General features: G+C 39.5%; 1 protein-coding gene across 1 annotated transcript; it reads right to left on the minus strand.

Moving 5' to 3' along the window:
* Positions 1-1,005: 1,005 nt before the first annotated feature.
* Positions 1,006-13,908, minus strand: letm2 (leucine zipper-EF-hand containing transmembrane protein 2). The gene is made up of 11 exons (XM_078251097.1): positions 13,651-13,908; positions 12,804-12,872; positions 11,065-11,599; positions 9,200-9,343; positions 8,230-8,373; positions 7,709-7,912; positions 7,001-7,120; positions 6,663-6,782; positions 5,808-5,906; positions 5,070-5,138; positions 1,006-3,409 (listed from the first exon to the last, which is right to left on the minus strand). The coding sequence occupies exons 2-11, from the start codon at positions 12,848-12,850 to the stop codon at positions 3,353-3,355; spliced, it is 1,539 nt and encodes a 512-aa protein (XP_078107223.1). The 5' UTR covers positions 12,851-12,872; positions 13,651-13,908; the 3' UTR covers positions 1,006-3,352.
* Positions 13,909-15,515: the final 1,607 nt, after the last annotated feature.

A 15,515-nucleotide genomic window follows, 5' to 3' on the forward strand; every position in this document is an offset into this window, starting at 1 on the left:
TGAACGCAGCGCAGGTGATGGTGGGAATTGAAAGGTAATATCACTCAAACATATTTTCTCACTTATTACATCTAGGGGCGTCAGTTTGGTTTAATTTAACATGGACAGGTTTTGAGGTTTCCGTCTCTAAAATTTTTGCTTACAACTTCCACACTAAATGATGAATATGTGTTTATTTTATTACAATAGCAAAAAAATCACTGTTAATGAGGTAGTGTACGCGTACATTAATTAATTTGATAAATGTCTGTTGTCCCTGGCCACATGTGAAAAAAGACACTCTAAAATAAGATTAGACAACAAAATGATAATGTCAAAAACTTACACCATAATAGAAAGTTGTACAATTTTGAGGTACTTGTTCTTTACTTGAGTATTTCCTTTTGATACCTTATAGTTCTACTTCACTTTTGGAGGCAAATATTGTACCTTTTACCCCACTACATGTATTTAGCAGCTTTAGTTGCAAGTTAATTTGCAGATTTAAATTATTAATTCAAAATACATCAACGAATACATTATGATGTATTATTAAAATACCCAGCATAAAGTAATTACAATAGCCTCACCTTTACAAGTGTATATATATGCTAATACTTTTGTACTTGTAACAGAGTATTTTTACACTGTAGGCTAGTGTTGTGTGTGTGTGTGTTCAGGTTAAACCTGATGAATATATATATATATATATATATATATATATATATATATATATATATATATATTTACACTTGGCCTTGTAGGTTGGTTTAGGCATGGGTTCTTGTATACAGATAGGGCCACCTGCTGGCCATGAAAAGAGATTTTAAATTCTTGACGTGAAGAGTTTTTCTGTGAACTCAGGAAACATGTGGATAAAGAGTCCTTAACAAAGTCATTAAGCCAGTGTAGCAAGTATTGAACTATATGTTGCGTTTACAGTGGTTACATTGATAATCTAAATCAATTGGATTTCACTCCCATGTCACTGGTATTGTCAGCAAAGAGAAATAGGACACAACTGTAAAGGGTTTAATGATTTTAATTGTGTGAATTCTGCCCTCCCCCCCATCACCCAGACACTCATATGCCCTGATAAAGCGATGCATAAATGTAATTCAGGGTAAGAAGTAACTGGACAGTAGTGCATTTTTTAACTGAAAGAAACAATCCTTAAAAGACAGAAGACGCATCATCATGGCATTGATGTAACAGACCATCTGAGATAGTAATAGTAAGTTGTAGTTTCCAGACAGGCATTGTGTTGTTAACACACACTATGATGCTGATGAATGAAAGAGGTGACACAAGGAAGGTAATTTAGGACAAGAAGGAATATCTGTGGGCAAACAAGTGTGAATGCAGAAGAATGCATCCTGTCAAATAACTGGGACATACATTTACATTTTGTTTTTGTTTCAGGGTCTCTGAGGCACAGCAGAAACATGAAACCAGTCAAGACATTGCCATTATGTAATGCTGTGCAATCCTTTAATCACACAGTACCAGCCATCAACAAACCTCCCAGCTAATCAACTCAACAAGTCTGAGGAGCAGCGCATCAACACGACACATCTTTCTCCACAGGTCAGTGACAGGTGTTGTTAAAAGGCTCCAACCTTTTGTTTCCAAAAAATAAATGGCATAAATGTTGCGTAAATCATTTCACATCTACTCATAATGTGTTGGATTTTCTTTCAAATATGGAGCACAAACCAGAGATGAAAAATCTTTTTTTTAAGTTTTTGATCCCCTTTGCAAAAGTGCAGAGCTGATTGAAAAGGTGATTGCTTTTTCATCAGTATCAACACAGGTGATACATTTGGATTTATACTTGGATCAAATGGGGAAGGGAAAAGGAGGAGACATTCCACTAAAGAGAAAAGGTACAACTGGGGGCTTTAAACACACTGAGGTGATGATCAATCAAAAACTGACAATGGTACAATATAGAAAATATGTTCTCTGATGAAAAATGCAAACACAAACGCCCTTTTACTTTAGGCACATATGTAAAACTATAAATCTTCATTAGCAATCCTTTTTTTGTTTAAAAAATATCCTTTTATTTATGGCATCCACTTCTGGGATGTGCCTGTGGATTAATAGCAATAAAGGAAAAATGTGTGGAGACAAAAAGTTACTCCAACAATGTAAAATGTATAAAGAGGGATGGAAAATAAGCACTGTCAAACACACTGTATTACACAGTACACATTTATGTGGTAAACCTTCCAATTACAGCTTTTAGGGTAATATAATGCAGTAAGATAGTTATTCATAATACTCTTTTAGGGCCACAATACCAAAAAATAACATTAATCTCATTTGTGGCTACACTTCTCCCCCATATCAATAATATATCTTAATGGATAACATACATTTTCAGTTTAAAGAAATATTGGTATCATACATACTGTATTATGCAAATAAAATCTGCACATTCCTTATTTGTTTTTTTGTTTTTACAAATTGTCTGTTCAGTGGTTTACCAGTGGCGGCAGACTGCACTTTACAACAGTCACCTCTGGGTTTAAGGAGTGACCTCTTGTATGATATAGCAGTCTTTATTTGCTAATTGCAGCAGCAAGCACCAAGCAACTACGCAATGTCACCCTGTTTCGAGTCAGGGCTGGTCCAAATCTGCAGCTGACGAAATAAGATCATGACAAACTGACTGCTTTTTATTCAATCGCAGGTTCAGAATGTGCCGTCTGCTTCAGCACATCAGTATGGTCCAGCTTACTGAGCAAAGATGAAGGTGGGACAGCTACTGAGCCAAAAAGGATGACTTCTCTTATATCCTGAAGAGGAGTGAAAAAGGTTTCCAAATAATACAAACTGAAACTTTTTTTGCATAGCAAAATGTACAAAGCTGCTGCTGCTGGGATGTAAGACAGAGACGGAAATATACAGGATATTTACAAATTTACAGGAGGAGGAGAAGGAGAACATCTAGACTGTAAGGAGACACCATCAAACAGACAGTTGACCAGGCTCTGCCGTGGGTGGTTTGGGCGCCGCATCCAGGACATTAGGTCAAAGTAATCACACCATCAATGGTCTGCCAGTCCAGTGAAATGTCAGTCTGGTTTGTCCAGCTCGAACGGAGAGTAACAGAGAATGGAGTGCACCAATGTGACAGCAGAGGGTTTAAAGCTGCTGAGATGAAGTAGAAGAGGCAACAGACCTTTTCTGGGTGTTAACAGGGAGAGGAACAAGAGGGAACAGGACTCCTAGATGAGTTGTCTCATCAACATGTCAGACACGATCCTGAATGAAGCCAGTGCATACATCCCCGTCATCCATCTCACCCCCCGAAGACACATAGCTGAGTCCGTCCTCCCTTCAGTCCAGAGGCTCCTGCTCCACTTTACACACCGTTGGCACTCATCTTGCTCTTCTGGGACACCTCTGTTGCTGCTTTAGCCTGCGGAAGAGGTCACAAAGGTTAGTATAACTTCCATTATCCAGTTTTTCCACATTGAAAACATTAAATTCTATTAATGTTTTATTTTTGGGCATTTTAGGCCTTTAATTCCACAGGACAGATGAAGACATGAAAGGGGAGAGAGAGGGGGAATGACATGCAGCAAAGGGCCGCAGGTCGGAGTCGAACCCGCGGCATCGAGGGGTAAACCTCCACATATGTGCGCCCGCTCTACCAACTGAGCTATCCGGGCGCCCCTATTAATGTTTTCTATTCAATTTCTATTCATATGTGTTTACAGCACTTTGCCTTTAGTTGATAGCTCACAGCCATTAAGTGACAGAAATCATGGGATAGAGAGTAAGAGATGGAAATAGGACGCGACAAAGGTCACCAGCCAGACATGAACTTGCAACCAGGGTCGTCACGGTTACATGGTATGTGTCTCAGACTGCTGAGATACCAGGATTCTCCATGTTGCAGTACTGATAAGTATGGCTGGGCAATATATCGATATTGTATCGATATCGTGATATGAGACTAGATATCGTCTTAGATTTTGGATATCGTAATATGACACAAGTGTTGTCTTTTCCTGGTTTTAAAGACTGCATTACAGTAAAGTGATGTCATTTTCTGAACTTACCAGACTGTTCTATTATTTGCCTTTAACCACTTAATCATTACATCCACATCACTGATGATTATTTATCAAAAATGTTATTGTGTAAATATTTTGTGAAAGCACCCATTTTCAACCCTTCGTCGCAATATCGACATCGAGGTATTTGGTCATTAATATCGAGATATTGGATTTTCTCCATATCGCCCAGCTCTACTGATAAGTGCAATACAGTTACCTACAGTATAATGACATTTTTAAGTGCAGCCTCAATAATAAGTTAAATATTGCAATACTATGAGTCTGTGCTACACTGACAGACCTCAGTGCCTGAATGACTGAGCTCTCTAAATGAAACATTAATATGTTTCAGTATTCTTAAAATTTGATTTATTTGACCCAAATAAGGCTTAAGAAAAGGCATGTCCCATGGCCATGAACTGGACCACTTAAAAATGTGGCGTATTATACACGTTTGTTTAGAAATGTGTGAATGAGTGTAAATGGGATGGAAACTTAGTTTAGTGTTAACATTTAAACAGCAGCTATACGAACAGACTTCCCCAGTAGTCTTAAAACAAAGACAGAAAAGCCAAGTGTCAGAGAACAAACGAGTGCCAAGAGCATATTAAAGATGCAGTGTCTCTTTAAATGACTGGATGGTTTAAAAGAAAACCACTTGGAAGCATGCGTGACAGGTCTATATTTATCAGCTATTTTTAAAACTCACACAGATTAACTTGAGGTGTACAGTTCCAATTTAGCCAGTAGCTTTCTGTATCTGTGTTGGTTACTCAGTCAGTAATTATTACCTCTTTATATCTAAACAGATTTCCAAAGACTCTCTATACTTTCGCCACTGTAATGAAATCCTTTCAGTCTAGCAGAATAGCTGGTTTTCCAGAATAGTAGCCGTGTCCTACTGTGAGAGATTAGCATGTCATGCGAGAACTAACTGAATTATGAAACCTTGTGTTGCATCAAATCTCATACTGGTTTCTGTGGATTCTACAGGTCCAAGCAACAATGGGAGCTCACCTGAAGGACTTCAGCAGGAGTCAGAGGTTTGTCCGACACCACAGGAGCCTTGTCTCTTATCTCTTCCACCTACAACAAACAGATAAAAAGACAAATATAAGATGGAAGGTCCTGCAGGATTTAATGGTTCTTCTGTAGAACTGATACTCTACACGTTTGTGTGTTACAATCATTCATACATTTATAAGAAAAACTGCAGTTGCTGTCCTGGCATAACCATAGATCTCCAAAAGGTCCATCTTCAGATATGTGACAAGGCATTGGCATGGGAATGTATGGTTTATTTAACATAAAGTAATCTTGATTGCGTTCTTGCTTAGTTAGAAAACATTGATACCACTCTCAAACATCAATCTGCTCATCTTACTCCCAACATGAAAGCAAATAAGCGCATATCCCTAAATGTTGAACTATTCCTTTAAGAAGCTAGGTCATTTTCTTAATCCATAAAAGCATATCAGAAACCTAATTCTTCAGATGTAAGAGATACAGCGACTATTTTCTTTGTAATTGTGGTAAATATCCAAAGATGAACACTGTCTCATTCTTTGTATTTTTTTTAAATTTTTTATACATATAATCTTTTTGGGGCTTTTTCCTTTTTTTGTGATAGTGACAGTGGATAGACAGGAGAGGTGGGAAAGAGGCAAAGGACTCAGCCTACATGGGGCGCACACTCTACTGGGTGAGCTAGAGGCCGCCCCCTTGTGGCTGTGTTTTTAAGAAGAGTGCACTGACCGGTCTATCTTTGATGATGAGAGCAGGGTCCGCCAACATGTCAGCGCTGACTAAGGTTGTGTTTGTTCCTGTATTCTCCACTGGAGGTGGAGTAGCTTTCTGCAAAAAACAACAAACATCTGATTAGAAGACCACATCCCACAAAAGACTACCTGCTTTGGTTTATTGTTTAATGCCTGTATTAAAGTCCGAGACGTCTTGTGTCTAGCAGTTAAACATTTCCATATTCATAGATTCTGGATGTTTAAATGAGGAAGAATGAATAGGTGTTATTTTAAGAGTTTTATACTAGTCACATAAACTTTTTAATGGAAAAACAGACACAAAATAGGATTCAGAGTATTTTTATGTCCTAACACATGTCTAGGAGAGCTTTAATAAGGATTAATAAAGGTTTGGGGTTACTAATAGAGTGGCAATGATTAGTCGATCGAAAGAAAATTAATCAGCAACTATTTTGATTATTGATTAATCGTTTCAGGCAAAAAAGCCAGACATTTACTTGTACCAGCTTTTCATATGTTCATCTTAGGTCATACTGTATATGGTAGCACTTTGCACACTAGGAAGTTGTGATGGTTGTTTTTTCACTGCCTCTTAATATTAAACCATTAATTGATAGATGAAAATAATTGTTAGTTGCAGCCTAGGTTACTAATGAATTGGTAGACACCGGAAACATCAAATGAAACAGCTAGTTTCCATAAGGAGAGCAAACACTGAACAGTACCAAACATCAGTGACCTGCATACCAGCAGTTTAACAGCTGGAATGTTAAAACGGGTACAACTTTCTCTAATCTGTACATTCACGTGAATATGCAGTAAGATTTTAAGTAGATTGTAAATGTGGAACCTCTAGTTTGGGAACAGGCGGGATGACTGGAGCTTTTGGTTTGAGGTCAGTCAGGTACATGGCTCTGGAGAGCAGCAGCAGCGATGGAGGAACATTCTCCTTCAGGTGCAGGTCCAGCCACTAACGGAGAAGAACATTTATTATATGGGGAACAATGACAACACTGACAGATATCTGATAGATGGTTAAGAAATGAAAATCTACTTGTAACTTGTTTTTAATTGCAATCTGTGAAATCTTTTGACTCCTCTTTCGGGGGAATGTTAATCTGGGGAATAAACCAGTATTTAGGGTCTATCCACTAACAGAAACGACAAACTTAACATTCAGTTGCTCACCTGCTGCATCTGCTGATGTAGCTGGTCGGTGGTGAGACCCAGAGACCTCATCCCTCGACTGCGACAGGCTGCCTGTAATTCTGACACGCTCATAGCTGCCACACCCTCTGCTGCAATCATCTGTGAAGAAACAGAGAGGGAAGTCAAAAACTGTTGCACAAGTTTGAGAAAAGATGGTAGCTGCACATGAAGAGAGGGAATAACTCCATATCTGAACCATTCCAGGGTTTTTTCACCAACACACTTTGTGGGTAAATAAATACTTAGGATTCTTGGGGAAACAGTTAACAGCAGTAAATATAGAAGTACAAAACTACTGGTATGGCACCTGCCAGTTTCATAACCTTTGTCCATTTTTGCCTCTTACGACTATAAAATCATGCCAACAGTACTTGGACCACAAATCTACCACATCCCGGTCCTCTATTGCCGCGTTTCCATCAAACGCTTTTGGTGTAGTACCTTTAGAACCGTAGGTAACCCATATGCATCTAGACACTAGATGTAGTTTGCACTTCCACTGCAGACAGTACTAAATGTAGGCTGTGGACAACCATGCGCTGAGAAACCAACAGAAAAACCTTTTTGTTCCTCACTGCTACATCCAGCGCTCGCCGTTTTCCTCCTTACGACGATGCAGAGGGGTAATGAAAACCGTTCTTACGTGTAACAAACTGAACTGCTTGGTGGAAACGAGGCTTGTCTCACCTCATCGTCTGACTTGATGGTTCTGAGTTGCATCATCAGCTGAAAACGCAGCAAGTTGTTAGTGCCGATGGGCTGCAGCTCCAACAGTTTACACAGAGCCACCAGCTGGGGGCGCTCCAGGTGCTCCAGCGTCAGCTCGTCCTCAAACAGCTTCGAAAACCGGACAATGTCCTTGGTGGTGGGCTGCTCGCCTGTGCCCCGAACCTGACGAGGATACACAGAGTCACCAGGCTGAGCAAATGTTGTCCAGAACAGCTGTACCAGCATTTTTATAAGATAATATATCAACTTTAATTGAATATAGGACTGCACTCACGGAATGCATTAATCAAATCACTTTTTAAACACTTAGCTGGCAACAGTCTAACCTTAATACCAGTACAGAAGATTAAGTTCAGCATTAAAACATTGGACTTAAACATTTGAATCAAGGACACTTAACTTGAGCTGTATAAAATGTGTGCATTGGCTGGCATGATATGATACACTAGGTGTTAAGTGTTCTCTTTGCTGCGATTTACCTTCTGAACATATGTGGAGAAGCGCTGTGTCTCATCTTCTGTTTGAGCTTTTGCTTTATTCCTTCGAGCCATCTCAGCGATTGTCTCTTGGAGAAACTTGGCCAGCTCCAACTTTGCTGCCAGACCTTTCTTCTGCTTCTCCTCCTGCATTAAGAAGAGCAAGGGGACAAAAGGTTAGTATAAAATTTGTGTATATATATATATATATATATATATATACACACACACATATACATACATACATACACACACTTCAAATAAAGCTGCCGTTTGAGGCATTCAAATACAGTCATTACTGAGTGGTTTCTCCACTTCAGAATACTGTGTTGATTAATGAAAGTGATATTTTTCTATGCTGAAAAGTGCTGATGCCAAAAAACTGATTTTTTCAACTCAAAAAAGGTATTTTCTGTTACTGTTTGAAGTATTAAGCCATTTGCAACCGAATGAAAAAGGACCACATTGTCTAGAATGAGTTCTTGACTAACTTTGCATTTTAGTTCACAGTAGATAATAACATGGACAGTCACAATATAATCTTTAAGTATTACAAAAATAATAATATTGTACTTACACCAACATATTGCGGTGATATATCATACATTATAAATCTGTTCAGTCACATTTTCAGAGGCCGGACACATCTGTGCTGTCCAGGAGCACGAGAGCATTTCTATGAATCATTCAACCGTGCTCCAGAACAACCAGGGAACATCAGAGTAGACAGGTCGACTGGAGCAAATACAGAAACCTGCTGCTTTTCTTTTAAAGATTAGAAGTTAACTAAAGGAATGTCCTATCACTATAATTACAGGAACAATAGACATATTAATGAGGGCTTCCACGAAGCATTTTGAAGGTTTGGAGAGCATGTGTATTTCATGCTGAAATAAATAAAGATGTAATTTAGCTGTGTGTGTGTGTGTGTGTGTGTGTGTGTGTGTGTGTGTCTGTGTGTGTACACACATGCCTTTTTGGTTTCTGTCTCGAAGGTGGAGGGCAACATCTCTGGGAAGAGTTTTAGGAAGACAGGAAGAAGGAACTCCATGAAAGGAACGATGATAAACACTGTGAAGGGCACCAGACGAAACAGGTCAGCGCAGGTCCTCATCAGCTGTAAACACAAAGAAAAACAATGTTAATGTGAGAAAATATCCATGGTAACATGAGCCAGTATTCATGCTGTGGCACAGTTGTCTTTGGAGGTGCGTTTGCATGTAAGATACATTACATGTGTACTGAGGCTCTGCCATTCCTCTTCTAAAATAGCCTAAATATAGTTTGACCATGGCATGTGCACAACTTGGTTTACTGAGGGTGAAAATATTTTTACACCAATCAGTCAGCGAGACATTCAGTAACAGTATGTCCTTTTTCAATGATCTACCGGTGTCTTCTCTCCATGACGCTTATCTGAAATGTGCATAGATTTTCAGGTAAGAGCTCATAATCAAATGAAGGACACACCTCTCAGCAAAGCCAATTCCAGAGCTCATTCACAATTTTGAAAATGTTTGGGTTTTGTGAACACAACCAAGACCAACTCAGCTGGCCACATTATGGTTGCATACTAGTAAACAGCACAGATTAAAAAAACAGCCACCACTTTGATTAAATAATCGGCTGATATTAGCTGATCACAGATATAATCAGTTATTGTGCGCAGGTCAACTAAAAAGTAACAAGAAGTAGCAAGCAATAGAATTTTTAAAACAGTGTCTATTATATAGTTTGTCCACCAAAGAGCACTTTTAATTGTTACGTATATCCCCCTCAGTACATATCTTAGTCATAGCCTCAATTTGATAATTAACTAAATTTGAAAGCTCCCTATAAAAAAAAAAAAAAGTTTGTTATGTTATTCAAATAAGCCATAGTCTCACTCATTTAATGATGATAACAACCCAGAGGAAGAGTGACAGAGAAACCAGGCCGATTACTTCCAGAGTATTGGAGTAAGAGTAAGATTTCAAATGAATTTGGGATACAAGTATGGGAAGATGGTCTGTTTGGTATCTAAATATCTCATCCAAGAGGCTACATATTGCATATTTTTTCCCCCCAATCAATAGTACAAAACCCTAAGATATCAATTTTTTAACCATGCTAGTTACTTTTCAGGTACATCACTATTACACACAGGTAGGTTTAATGGTTTCACTGAAGAGAAAAGACATAGATTAAATGCAAAGCCCATTTCAGGCTCAATATATATGATGATTTAAAGAGATAGTCTGCTGATTTAAACCCAGCTCTGTGTCGTGGCAGTGTGTTTAGATAAACTGTGTTTGGCTTCCCTTCGTGGTGCAGGTGCATGGAGCTCCCCGCAGAGGTCAGCTGAGATCCACCTGATGATGCAAAATGCATTACAGAGGTCCGCTGGGAGCTCCACGGAGGGAAGTCAAACACTGTTCATCTCCACACACACACACACACACACACACACACACACACACACACACACACACACACACACACACACACACACACACACACACACACACACACACACACACACACACACACACAGACGACACAGAGCTGGTTTAAAATCGGCAAAGTATCCCTTTAAGAGCTACATTAAAGTAGCTCTTAAAGTATCCTTCATTTCTGATGAGCTCTTCTGGTTATGAAAACCTTGAGTTGTGTTTTAGAAACATACGTTTCACCACTGTAAAAGTATTTTTGGTGTCTTTAAAGTCGTGTGGGCTGTGAAACTATATGTATGCATGACACAAAAACTTACTTACAGTAAATTATTTAGATCCCTGTGCATGACATTGCAGGAGTTGACAATACTGTAACATTAGACAGACTGAATAAAGCTTCTCTTACCCTTCTCCTCTCCCTGCGTGTGAGCAGTTGTCCGTGCAGCAGCCTCCATACCATCCTGCCTGCAATCTTGATATCGATGCCGAGTAACCGGAAGCCATTGTAGTAATGCTTCAACTCATCCACAATCCTCTGATACAGAGCCTTTTTCACGACTGCCCTCTCCTTCACCGGAGGGACGGTGGCCGTTGTATTGGCGGTGGGCGTCGGAGTGGGAACTGATGGAGGTGGGGACTGGGGTGCAGCGGCCACAGAGTCCTTTTTAGCTCCTGGAGAAGCATCCTGGGCAGCAGCTGGTGAAGTTTTAGTGTCCTCCTGCTTTATGTCTTGGAGCCAAACACCTGAGCTGTGTAGAGAGCGGGTGAGCAGGGCGGAGTTGTGGCCACTGCCGAGGGCGTGGTCTTGGTAACTGTGGGGGGAGCCGTAGCGGGAGTGCCTGAGTGTGAAGGACGAGACCTGGCGAGAAGGGTCTATGTGGAGATAGGCTTTGGAAGACAGAGAGGAGCAGCTATGCCTCTTGGATAATAAGTATGATCCCCTGTTGACAGCAACAAGAAACAATGGTTAGTTACAAAATAATATTGTGCAGGGAAATGTTCTTAAAAAAAGTGAAGAAAGTATTTGATAGTGCTCAAACGTGTATTTGATGAACTGATAAGTAAACTGATTAGTTTATCAACAATATTGAGGTCTAACAAACATGTCAATTGTACTTCCATTATTAAAGAAATATTTGAAACCTCTACAGGCTTTTAAATCCTGCATTGTTTACATCCATGTTTACTAGCTGTTAGCCTTCTTCCTCCCTGCCTTTGCTGACACATTGCTATGTTTCTTGGAGCTTTACTACCACCTGTAGATCAGTGGAATAGTGTAAAATGCATCCTTGTGTGTATGCACAATACAAACAAAACAGGGACCACTTATAAAAAACGACTCCACAGGAATACTACAGGTCAAAAACTCTAGAAAGAAACGGGAACCCAAATGTATGTAAATCTAAATTTTGTATTACATTTTTTTTTTTTTTTTCTCATCAGGATAGTAGAGTTTCTGTTAACTAAATTATAAAAAAACATTTACTACAAAAAAATAACCAGGTAGGAATGGCTGTTTAAGGCTCATCATAAGGAACATACCTAATGTATAATTCCTGTAAATTCAATATTGTTAATGTAATGGTAGCCTTACTAATCCAGAGATGATAAAAGCATAGCTAACTTTGTATACATGGTATGGTAAAGTCTGAGAGTTGACAAATTGCTATATACATCTTCTCATGCTATATGTCACCATGTTGCCCAACCCTAATGTACAACTTAGTTAAAATTGTGTAACAATGATAACTCTAATTGCAGGGGTCATGAGAATTTATGATAGCATGAGTGATGACAACGCTGTCCTATCAGCTGTCAGTCGCTGATCTTGCCTCATCAGTAGAAACCACAGTAGTTGTGTGTTTACCTCGTGTGTAAAGTCATGATCAATATTAAATAGGGTTCACGGTAGCACACGATGTAAACAGAGACAGCCTGTGCTTGACTCTCCTCAAACACAGCACGGCAGAGAGCACCCACGAGCTTGTAATTACTGTCATTGAACTTTGTGAAGAAAACTTTTTTATGAAGGGAGTTCTGCATACGTTAACATTAGTGGGACACAGCCTGCTTTGCATTGCTGGAGTTCTTGTTTTCCTCGCTTATAGGATGTTAATGGAGCAATGTGCTACTTGCAGTACTTACCTTGATCTTGTCACTGCAAGGAGCACCTGGTGACTGAAGACGGCCATTGCAGAGGCAGATTACAGTATTCTGTTAAAGCACACATAGAGACAGAGAGAGACCGAGCATGTCACGTTAGGTGTCTGGTTACAATTCACCCGTTTGGTGCAACAACAGACAAAAAATACAACAAGCAGAACACGAACAACATCTGTCCGATCACAGACACAAGTCTCCTGCCATAACAAACACATGACAGACGTTATGCTTTGCAAGGGAGCTAACTATGAATGACATTATATGACAGAGCTAACATTAGCATGAGCACAACCAGACAGCAGGTTAGCTCAATATTATGTAACAACAGTCTGAGTCAGCAACACAGCTCGCTATCTGACAGATATCACTTGTCAATCCAGGGTCCATGTAACGCTCAACGGCTAGCTTAATTAACCATTAATATCAACCAATACTCGAAATCAATTATATACATTTGGAAAAAAGTAACCTTACACAGACCTTCATGACTGCCTAGCGTTAGCTAGCTAGCTAGCTAAGTAATACAGCCACTATTACTATTACGTTATGCTAAATGGACGTAACATAAGCTAAAGTAAACATTTTGATAATTTCCCACTAACGTTAACATTACTGGTGTGTCATCCCAAATATCTTAAAAACTATCAAAATATCACTACTCTAGAAACCTTTTTAGCATCGTGCTAGCAAATTCACCCGTAGCCAAGGAATTAGTTTCCAAGCCATTAGCTGGGAAACCTCCGCTAGCCTAGCCGGTTAGCTTGCTGCTGGCTAAAGCTAGCTGGTGAAATGGCAGTCGGCAGATGACGAGCCTGACAAGCCCACTAACCTCCAGCGTCAATGACGGAGCTATGGCTGCCGCTGCTGACTGGGCGTTGTAAGGCTTCTCGGTGAGACGTGAATAATATAATCCATCCACAACAATCGGTCGAGGTAAACGGGAGCGACGGAAGCAACGGCTGATGTGGTAATAAACCCATTAACGGTGGGTTTATACTTTTAAGTCGTCGTATTTCAGCTCCTCGTCGACCACTAGGCACGCGCAGCCTTCCCAGGCAGCTGCACTGAAAGGTCGTACTGTACATGCGTGGATGTTGTGTGCGTACCCAGCGAAGATCGTCTATGATTGAAAAGATGAATTACTCCCAGCAAAAAGCAAAGGACAATTGTGAACATAGTAATTCTGTCAGGCTTAAAGCAGTAATCTCGAAGATTTTTATTTGAATAAATGTTTGTTAAGTCACTATCTATCACTGAATGACATAACACAACGATGACTGAGCCTATGGCCTACTGATGACAGTATTGCAATATATATTTATGTGCAGTATTACGAACTGGATGTCTGGTGTGACATTAATGGCCCGGGAAAAAAATCCTGTATAACAGTTTTTTTTAATTTATTGAATTCAATTATTTATTTTATTTTAAATTTAGGATGCGCCGAGTCTGAGGCAAAACATTTTATGAAAGTAATAAGTGATAGGTTTGAGTCTGAGAAATCTGAGGAAAAATACCTTTTAAGTTTGAAAGAATGATAATGTTCACAATTTTCCCTATCTTATGGCAACATTATTGAATTAGCTTATGACAGATGTCTTGTACTAATAAATGACAATGCTCTCCACAGCTAAATTAACCCTATATAACCCTGAATGGACCACTTTTATTGGTCTTTGATTCTGATATTTAAACAGGCAATTTTATTTTCCTCAAAATCAGTTTCAGATTAAAGTTGAAGCAAAAAAGGCCATGCGTCACTACTTCAATTACTCTTCAGCAGTGGGACCCTGTATAAAAATGACCAATAGGTAGCCTAGATATGTATAAAAAACACACCAGAGGTGCAGTTTTTAATCACTCAACTCAATTTGGTTTGCTTCCCTATAACCCTTAGTTGCTCGCAGCACACAAGCTCATACAAGCATGTTTGTATGCTCCCTTTCAAGTCTTTTTGCATCTTGCCTCTTGCTGGCGCTTTGCTTATCTTTAAGCTAACAAGCCAGGGACCTAATTTAGTCTGCAATACATTTTACCAATCATTGGCCATTTTTCCATATACACTATGTCACCTGCAGTTTACACTTTAGCCAGACATCCTCTGGTTTTGAAATCCTTTTTGCTGTGAGGAAAATTTGCTGAGCATCACTCAAATGAAAATCATCAACCATGCAACCATTAAGTCCATTACCTTTTTATGTGTTTTCATCAGGCCATATATCAAGATAAATTGGGATGTTATTGATGTGGGTAAGTGCACAGAGCTTGAGATGGGCTTTAAAGTGCCCATATTATGAAAAAAACACTTTTTCTGGGACTTGGGGTGTTATTTTGTGTCTCTGGTGCTTCCACACGCATACAAACTTGGAAAAAAAACAAACATCCATGCTGTTTTGAGTTAGATACGGGGAGTTAAGCTTTTTTTTTTGTCAAACTACTGTTTCCAAGGTCAACAATAATCTTTTGGGGTGCATAATATATCAATTCTAGGTAGCATGCAATGCTACTATCACATAAATAGCCTTAGTAGAAATGCACTCTGTTAGTATTGTCCAAACAGCATTGTGGTGCCCACTGTAGAATACAACGATTGTGGTACCGGGAAATGAAGGCGGAGTGAGAGGTCTTTTATTTGCCCCTCCTCTCAGCGAGATCAGGCGAGGAGGCGTTTATAAGCCAATCAGAGACGCTGGT

The sequence above is a fragment of the Sander vitreus genome, chromosome 5 (assembly GCF_031162955.1).
Source record: "Sander vitreus isolate 19-12246 chromosome 5, sanVit1, whole genome shotgun sequence".
Classification (NCBI taxonomy): Eukaryota; Metazoa; Chordata; class Actinopteri; order Perciformes; family Percidae; genus Sander; species Sander vitreus.

Excerpts from the sequence above, each read along its gene's own strand:
- letm2 (XM_078251097.1), bottom strand. The coding sequence starts at position 12,850 with ATGGCCGTCTTCAGTCACCAGGTGCTCCTTGCAGTGACAAGATCAAG. Across the intron at positions 11,600-12,803 it reads CTTGCAGTGACAAGATCAAG|GGGATCATACTTATTATCCA; the intron begins GTAAGTACTGCA and ends TGCTGTCAACAG. Across the intron at positions 9,344-11,064 it reads CACGCAGGGAGAGGAGAAGG|CTGATGAGGACCTGCGCTGA; the intron begins GTAAGAGAAGCT and ends TTGTGTTTACAG.